Below are 9,711 nucleotides of genomic sequence, written 5' to 3'. Positions count from 1 at the left end.
AAATCTAATATTATTCTAATTTGGAGTTGGAGAGATTCATCATCAACAAAAACTCTCTTTGTAGAGAAAGGATATGAAATTAACAAATTACAATCTTCTCAATGTGACTTCCAAAGGGGATACTTTATTTGCCTCATATAGATATTGCTAAAAAAAGTATTGACACTGCTATTATTTAATGGGATGTAGCATCCCAAGGTCCAATTCAACTCATTATGGGCCTATTTTAGGTCTATTTTACAGTTTAATATTCCTTCAGAAAATTATTTATAAAAAGTAAATTTAATTATATATCGATAATTATATGTTTGGGTTATTTTTGTCTTTAAAAAAATAGACAGTAAATATAATTTTAAAAATAAATTGTCTATTTTTTAAAGAAAAATGTAATTCAAATATGTGACTACAACTATCCAACCAAACTAATTTTTTGTATGGATGATTAAGTCGAAAGGCATTAAAAATTGAACAATAAAGTGAACTTGAGATGGGCTTATTAATGGGCTGAACTAGACCTCCATTCCAATATTTGGACCTAAGAAGAGTGGAAGGAAACTAAATCCTAATATGTTATGTTTGGATCTTAGATTTGGATAGAAAAGAGAAAAAGTAAAAGGAAAAAAAAAAAAAAAAAAGAGGCACTTACACGTTGGTCCTACTGACCGAACTTATTTACTTATAAGTCCTGTTCATTTTTTTACCTATCAATATTCCTAAAATGCCCTCTCTCACCTATAAGATCACTGCCCTAGCACTCTATCACTGATGACTACAAGTGATCACCTCCGGCTATCGAACACTAACTCTGACCATCGACGACCACTTCTGATTGCCGACAACCACCACTAACTTCCAGCGACCTCTTTGGCTGCTATCTTTGACTGTCAATAACCATTACTGACCTTCGACAACTTCCTCCAACCTCCAGCAATATTTTTTTGGACAATTTCAATCTCCAATATATCACTACGACCACCATCTCCTCAGATTTAGTGGCGACAAGAGAAAATGAGAAGAAGAAGAATGAAGAAGAGAATGAAGGAGAGGCATGAGAAGCCCTTACTAGAAGTTCTCATCATTCTTCACATTCGCAGATCAACACAAAGAATCAAATATAAGTTTAATGATAAATTTATCACTAACTGTTTGTAAAAAAATTTTAGAAGGCAAATCTAGTCATCACCAGCATAAATCAACACAAGAACAAAGACATATTCAGTGAAATATTTATCATTAATATATTAAAATCCTGGTTAGCAGAAGATTTGGTTTGAGAGAAATAAAGAATGAAGGAAGGAATGAGATAAAGAGTGGTGAGATTTGGAGAATCATTGTTGCTTGGACTCATTTGAAGTTAAATTCACCATGGAAACAACTAGATTGGTGTAGATCTAGAACATCTGAGGTCATTGAAAAAATGTTAGATAATTAGGATGATGGAGATGGAGGATAATGGCAGTGATGACAATGCATTTGCGACGGTGGAGTATAGATCAGTAACTGCGGATGTGGTTTGTGAACAATGGTGGTGGATCAGAGGTGGTGGAGATGGTTGAACGATGGCGGTGGCAAAGGCAACGATAGCCAGTGATGGGTGACGGTAGCGGTGGTGGGTGGATGACCATAATGACGATGGTGGTGTGGTGATAGTGGCAGTTTGAAGCTTTTTAGAGAAATGGTGTAGAGAGAGAGAGAGAGAGAGAGAGAGAGATATGATGATGAAGATGAGGAAGAAAAGTTTTCTGGAAAAATGATAGAATGAGAGAGAAGATAATAGAAAAAGAGAAGATTATTGAGAATTAATCATTCAATAAGGGTAATATAGACATTTTAAGACTTAATTGTGCATTTAAAAAGTCAATAAGATTTAATGGTATATATGTCCACTTAATCGAACTCGCTTGTAATTAACCCAAAAATAAAAAGTTTATGTTTCGTTTATATTTCACTCACATTTTTCTTTTTCTTTTCATTTCTAAATCTCTAGCTAAAATCTATTATCCAAACACAGCCATTAAAAGATTATGCTAATAAGAGTCTATGCGAACATCATTAGAGACTAAATATATACAACCATTTTAATGAATTTTTCTCTGTTGATCCAAAAAAAAAAAAAAAAAAAAAGACTAAATAACTTTCAAAAAAATTAAAATTTCAATATATATTTGAGGAAATATCATTTCCCCCCCTCCCAAACTATCACGCGTTTTTCACGTTGACCCCCACATTTTGATTTATTTCAATTTAGTACCTGAACTTTCACAAATTAATCAATTAGACCCCTACCGTCACCTTCCGTTCACAATTGGATGAAATGTGTTGATGTGGAGGGCAAATTGATATTTAATTTGGGAGGTAAATTGATTTTTAAGGTATAGGTCTAGGGGCAAAATGAAATTTTAAATACCACGTCAGCACATTTCGTGCAATGGTAGACCGAAGGTGATGACAAGGGTCTAATTGATCAATTTGTGGAAAGTTCAGGCACTAAATTGAAATAAATCAAAATATGGGGGTCAACGTGAAAAACACGTAATAGTTTGGGGGGTAAAATGATATTTCCTCTATATATTTTACATATTTTTAGATATTTTAATACAATTTTTACACATACACTCGCTTTCATCCAATAGGAAGTGATTTTGGCTGTAGTGTCGGTCGAAAACCAAATCACATACCCCAATGTCCCACTCACATACTTAATAATGCGTTTGATAGCAAGAAGATGAGACTCTTTAGGACAGACTTTGTAATGGGCACAAACACCTACACTAAATACAATGTTAGGCTGATTGGTTGTAAGGTACAAAAGACTCCCTATCATACTTCTACAAAGAGTAGGATCAACATCAGTACTGGATGAGTCTTTGGAGAGGTGAGCTCGTGGGAGTTCTAGCATGTTTGGCTGACTCTAGACCGAACTTGGTCACAGGATTTTTGGCATACTTGGTTCGAGAAACAAACATACCCAAAGGTGACTACTTAATTTCGAGACCCAAGAAAAAAGACAATTTCCCCCACCATGCTCATTTCAAACTCATGTGTCATGCAATCCAAGAAATATTTCACAAGAGAATCAGAAGTGGATCCAAACATAATATCATCAATATAAATTTGAGCGACAAGTATATGAGACTTATTATGTTTCACAAATAAGGTATTGTCCACACTACACCTTTGAAAATCACTGTCAATAAGAAAGGTAGTAAGTTCTATCATACCAAGCTCGAAGAGCTTGTTTCGCCCATATAAAGCCTTCTCTAACTTGTAGACATGGTTTGGAAATTTTGGGTCCTCAAACCCTTTTGGTTACTTAACTCTTCTTTCAAGTATCCATTTAGAAACACACTTTTCACATCCATTTAAAACAATTTGAATCCAAGAAAGCATGCAACACCAAGTAAAATACGAATAGATTTGAGAAGTGCAACAGGGGCAAACGTCTCATCATAGTTAACACCCTCTACTTGTGTGTAGTCTTGAGCAACCAACCTAGCTTTATTTCTAACCATGGTTCCATTCTTATCAGATTTATTTTTGAATATTCACTTGGTACCTATCAGATTTATGTCTCTAGGTTTGGCAACAAGAGTCCAAACTTTGTTATGTTTAAATTGACCTAATTCTTCGTGCATTGCATTGACCCAACTATCATCTAGTAGGGCCTCTTTATATTCTTAGTGTGACATTTTGTTTTTGGGTCTGCTCGAGCGTGGAATTGTTGCTCCCAGCACTTTGTTGCATTTCAGGCATGTCCGCTTGAGCGTGGGATATCACGCTCGAGCGTGAAATGTTAGCATCCAGTAATTATACTGTAGCGTTGAAAAACTTCCGAGACATTTCTTTCTCCGCTCGAGCGGGGAAGTTGTCGCTCGAGTGGGACTTTTTGATTATGTCTAGATGCTCGAGCGTAGGAAGTCACGCTCAAACGGGGAACGCGTTAGCAGCTTTTTAAACTGGTGATTCTAGATCTTTCTCCAATTTTTTCTTTGGTTCTATCTTCATCTCTGTTTTCTCCTCCCATGAAACCCTAGATCTCCATCATCATGTACCTTCCTTACCATTGAAATCCACCCAAATTTGTTGGTTAGGGACGAAGAGCACTTGAAGAATAGCATTATCTTCCGATTGGATTAGGGATTTGCGATAGATTCGTGAAGGAGCTCGAATTTTGGCTTGATAGTTGAGGTAGGGATACTTTTATTCTTGTTATCTCTTCAATCTTGAAGAAATTTCATGGTATTGTGTGTGATTGGGAACTAATTGAAGATTTAGTTTAACTAATTAAAGATTTTGTTGAACAAAACCCACATTTCACGTAATTACTCTTTTACTTAATATTTTGCTTGGAATCCCCAAATTTCTCTCTCTAATATAAGTGTAGATATGGTTAAGGACTAGATTTGTGACAAGGAGTAGAAACCTCCAAAAATTTAAGGAAATCCTAAGTTCCTAATTGGTCAGAAAATACTCAAGATAATGGAAATTTCACTTGATTCATGAAATTTGATGAACAATTGAAGGGACGAAAATGTGAATATTGATGTAATGAAATGGTGACTTGAATGTTATTGTTCTTTGAATAATATGTGATATTTAAATGTGATGATGTGTGATGTTTAATTGTATTTGACATTTAAATGTGATGATGTGTGATGTTTAATTATGGGATTGATATGTGGTATAATTGTTGAACATGTATGAGTCCAAGTGTGAGTCGGGGGTAAGTAAATGTCGTGTTGTGTTGGTACCCGCACGGGGAGTTAAAAAAGTGCCCAAATGCCCTCTCTAGGCTTATCGCTAGACGAATATGGGAAAATATTTTTGGGTGTCCACACAGTCCTACCGTATAATAGCCAGCGAAAGTGAAAAAACGGATGGTTTTCCTTAGGGTGCCCACCTCCCGCCGTATAGTAGCCGACAAATGTGGGGGTTGTTTTTTTGAGTAAAAGAAATGGTTGTTCTCAATTGGACTCATGTGGTGGAATGTATGTGATTTGATTTCATGGTTATGGATGTTTAATTGTTTAATAGGATGACACTATTTGAATTTATCTGTATTAGATTATAAATGTTCTTGGTGAAATGTGGAATATACTTGCGAAACAAATTTTATTGTGTTATTTTATCACATAGATGCCATAATTTTGTTCAAGAGGTTAGATACTTGGATAAATGTATTTCTACTAGGCATATAGCTCAACCCTAATTTATTTTTCAGGACTCAATGAAGTACAACCTCGTTGATGGGTCGGATCAAGCATTAGCCTTTTTGGGGAAAGTGAAGCCAGGGATAGATTAGTAGTTTTAACATTCGGGACTTTTGTAACAGAACTACCTCATGTATTTAGTGATTTTGTACGCCTAAGGGGCTTATATTTTGTTATGTCATCTAGTTCAATGAACTGAAAAACGGATTTGGACAACGTGGGAATATATTTATTGAATTGTAATCGATTAAATTTTAGTTCAATGGGAAAGATGACTTATTTTGGATTGATTAATCATGTTATTGTTGCGTACCTTAGCGTGTATTTTTAGGGCATTACAAATTAGTATCAGAGCAACAGGCCAGAATACTTTGGGCTCGTGGGAAGTGATGTTAGTCACAATAGGGTCCTTAGACTAAGATATATTATATGGATTAACCCAGTGTGTTGTGTGTTTCTATGTGTTTATATAGCTATGGGGTTAGATTCCTAGGATGTGGTTTTGTCCGTCGCATTCATCGAAATCCTATTAGAAAGACACTTGATCACTGTTCTTTCCACTTGGAGGTCCTCGATTGCCATGGAATTAGCCAACATCTAGGGAGGATAACTCATGTTTGTTTTTATGTGCATGTTGAGTATTTGTTTGAATTATTTGGCGTGCTAGAGTATAAAGTTTTCAGGAGGAGTGAGTATGGGACACTTAGGTGTTAAAAATTGTTATTGAATTTAATCCTTGTCCATATTTCTTATAGATGTCTGGGCGCTAGAGCACGGGGTAGACCCTAACGGGGTGGCCGGAACATCCCAGCCCAACCTGAGATTCCTCCGCAAGAGGAAGGAGTGAGCCAAAACAATATACCTGCTCCACTGGCCCAAGAAGCTATGGGGGTATTAGCTAGGGAGATAACGGGGGCTCTACGGGAGTCCATGGAAATATTAAGAGCCGACCAAGCGACTAGAACCATTGAGGGGGAAACAAGAGCTTCCTTTTTGAAAAATGAGTTCTTTCGTTCCAACCCTGCCGAGTATAGTGGCGAGCTCGACCCGATGAAGGCCGATGAGTGGTTGGAGCAGATAATCAAGTCCTTCGAGATCTTAGACATCCGGGAGAATGAGTTGCGAGTAGCGTTAGAGGCCTACCAAATGAAGGGGGAGGCCGGACAGTGGTGGAAATCCGTTAAGCATAGGTTTGATCATACTTGGGAGGCATTCATGCAAGCTTTCCGAGACAAATTCCTCCCTCCCACAACTAGGGAGCGACTGAGGAAACAATTCGAACAGTTATTGCAGTTAGATGCACCTATGGCGGAGTTTGAGGGCAAATTCACTAGCCTATCTCATTTTGCGCCCGAATTAGTGGCTATGGAAGAAAGGAAGTGCCTTGAATTTGAGAAAAGGTTGAGACCAAAAATCTTAATGAAGGTGGTTGGCAACATGATCCGTGACTATGGCCGTTTAGTCGAAGCTGCACCTCATGTAGAGATCACAGTAGAGGTCGAGGAGACAAGGCAAAGGTCGAAGAGAACAGGACAGTCTGATACTAGGAGTGTCATGGGTTCTTCCAAGAGGTCCAGGGGTTTGTCATCATCTGGGCAATCATCCTCACAACAGGCTAAATCTTCAAGCCATGTGTCGAGTGGGAGTTCGGGAAACATGCCCCGAGTTACCAGTGCATGTTATAGTTGTGGCCAAATGGGTCACAAGGCTGTGAAGTGTAGACAGATGGATGGAGCACGGTCTCAGCCTGTACATCCATAGGGTTAACCTCGAAGTAGGAACTAGCAACAATCTTGTTATCAATGTGGCCAACCTGGGCATTTGAAGAAGTTCTGTCCACAGAAAGTAGGGGCTTCAGAGGGGTCTAGGCAGTTTGGAGGCCCACAGATGAGTCAGGGATAGAGGCAATCATATCAGCCGGCTCAATCAAGACAAACATCTAGGACAGTTTAGGGAGCCACATTTGCTCAATCTACACAACAAACTTATGTTCAGAGGGGTGACGTAAGGAAGCAAAGATCGCAGGGAAGGGTGTATGCAGTTACTGTTTCTGAGCAAGCTACGGGGCCATCGGTTGTGCGAGGTATATTTCTCATCTTCAATACACGGGCTAAGGTGTTGATTGACACTGGGGCATCACATTCATTTATTTCCACGTCATTTGCATCATTGCTGGGGTTAGAGAGTAAACAACTACAGGCTTCGCTTATAGTAGAATCACCAATAGGAGGAAAGGTCATTCTGACCTGGGAATGTCAGGGGTGTGTAATTGAGGTAGCAGGTCGACAACTTCCTTTTAATTTTGCATTGTTGGAAATGTCGGGTTTTGATGTTATTCTTGGAATGGATTGGTTGTTCACATACCGGGCAACAATAGATTGCCATCGGGGGAGGGTCACAGTGTGTTCTGTAAGTGGTGATTGTTTTACAATTTTAGGGGATAGGTATGATAGATCCTTACCCTCCTCATACTATCCTTGTGGTCGAGATTAATTTAATTTCGTTTTAGCAAGCCTTTGGGAGGATGGAAGTGATGTAATCCGGGATGAATTCCCAAAAGTAGTGCGTGAATACCTCGACATCTTTCCTGAAGATCTCACAGAGTTACCACCTCATAGGGAGGTAGCGTTCACCATAGATTTGCTTCCGGGTATGGCACCTATCTTATTGTCACCGTATAGGTTTGCTCTAGCTGAATTAGTGGTTCTGAAAGAACAATTGAAGGAGTTACTTAGTAAGGGCTTTATACGCCCTAGCACGTCACCTTAGGGAGCCTTGGCATTGTTCGCAAAGAAGAATGATGGGTCCTTGAGATTGTTCATAGATTATCGAAAATTGAACCAAGCTACGGTTAAGAATAAATACCCCTTACCAAGAATAGATGACCTCTTTGACCAACTTAAAGGCTCTCGTTATTTCTCCAAAATTGATTTAAGGTCGGGTTATCACCAAATTCGAGTTAGAGAAGAGGACATTCCCAAAACCGCTTTTCGTACCTGATATGGTCATTATGAGTTCTTGGTTATGCCTTTTGGGCAGAGCAACGCCCCAGCTACATTCATGGACCTAATGAACCAAATCTTTAGAGAGTTCCTTGATACATTTGTGGTGGCCTCTGTAGATGATATTCTTATCTATTCGCTTTCCGAAGAAAAGCATGAAGGGCATCTTCGTACAGTCTTGCAACTTCTTAGGGAGCACCGGCTTTATGCTAAGTATGAAAAATGTGAATTTTGGCTTACGGAAGTGAAGTTCTTGGATCATGAAGTTTCGGGGGACGGCGTTATGGTGGATTCTTCGAAAATATAAGCTGTGCTAAACTGGGAGCAGCCTAAGAATGCCTCCGAAATTCGAAGCTTTCTGGGCTTGGCCGGGTACTATCGCCGTTTTGTGAAGAATTTTTCTTTTTTAGCATCACCGTTGACCAGATTGACCCATAAGGGAATAAAGTATGCTTAGAGCAAAGCATGTGAGAATTCCTTCCAAGAATTGAAGTTTAGATTAACCACTGCTCCCATCCTTATCATTCTGGAACGAGGATTAGGTTACACGGTGTATTGTGATGCCTCAAGGGAGGGATTGGGGTGTGTCCTTATGCAAGAAGGAAGGGTAGTAACATATGGCTCGCGCCAACTAAAGATTCATGGAGGAAACTACCCGACTCACGATCTAAAACTTGTTGCCATTGTTTTCGCTTTGAAGTTGTGGAGACACTACCTCTACAGTGAGAAATTTGAAGTCTTTTCTGACCACAAAAGCCTCAAGTACTTATTTTCCCAGAAGGACTTGAACCTGCTTCAGCGGAGATGGATGGAGTTCCTAGAGGACTATGATTTTGAGATACACTATCACCCCGGTAAGGCCAATTAAGTAACGGATGCTTTGAGTAGAAAGTCAGTGAGTGCAATAGCCAACTTAGCAATGAATGAATGGAAGATAATGGGGGATGTCAATGAATATTCTCTACGGCTCGGTGAATCTTCAGAACAAGCAACTCTCTTTGCCACCATTGCATAACCGACTCTTGTTACAAGAGTAATTGAAGCTCAACTGGGGGATTCAGAAGTAGAAACCGTTAAAGGGAGAATTCAACTCGGAAAGGAAAAGAGGGGTTTAAATGTTCATATAGACTCTAGTATTCGTTACCTCAACCGGCTGTTTGTACTTGAATCCATAAGAAATGAAGTTTTGAAAGACTTTCATCATTCCCGTCTCGCTGTACACCCGGGAGGCACCAAAACGTATCATGATCTAAGCCGCCAATTTTGATGGAGGGGTATGAAGAAGGACGTAGCCTCTTTTGTGTCCAAGTGTTTAACATGTCAACAAGTTAAGATGGAACACCAAAGACCGGCTGGACTATTGCAACCCCTCCTAGTTGTCGAATGAAAGTGGGTATACGTCAACATAGATTTTGTTTCTGGTCTCCCTAGGACTCAGAGAAGTAACGATGCAGTGTGGGTGATTGTTGATAGACTTAATAAGTTGACTCATTTCCTCG

General features: G+C 39.0%; 1 protein-coding gene across 1 annotated transcript; it reads left to right on the top strand.

Annotated features, from left to right (window-relative positions):
* The first annotated feature begins 6,095 nt into the window (after positions 1-6,095).
* Positions 6,096-8,519, top strand: LOC145818996 (uncharacterized). The gene is made up of 3 exons (XM_082912971.1): positions 6,096-6,959; positions 7,206-7,445; positions 8,250-8,519. Exons 1-3 carry the CDS (start codon positions 6,096-6,098, stop codon positions 8,517-8,519), a joined length of 1,374 nt encoding a protein of 457 aa, XP_082769097.1.
* The last annotated feature ends 1,192 nt before the right edge of the window (positions 8,520-9,711 follow it).

This window comes from Camellia sinensis, chromosome 2 (genome assembly GCF_055761805.1).
Source record: "Camellia sinensis isolate YWXY chromosome 2, ASM5576180v1, whole genome shotgun sequence".
Taxonomy (NCBI): Eukaryota; Viridiplantae; Streptophyta; class Magnoliopsida; order Ericales; family Theaceae; genus Camellia; species Camellia sinensis.
The sequence above is the reverse complement of the archived record's forward strand: the minus strand, read 5'-3'. Positions and strand labels throughout refer to the sequence as shown.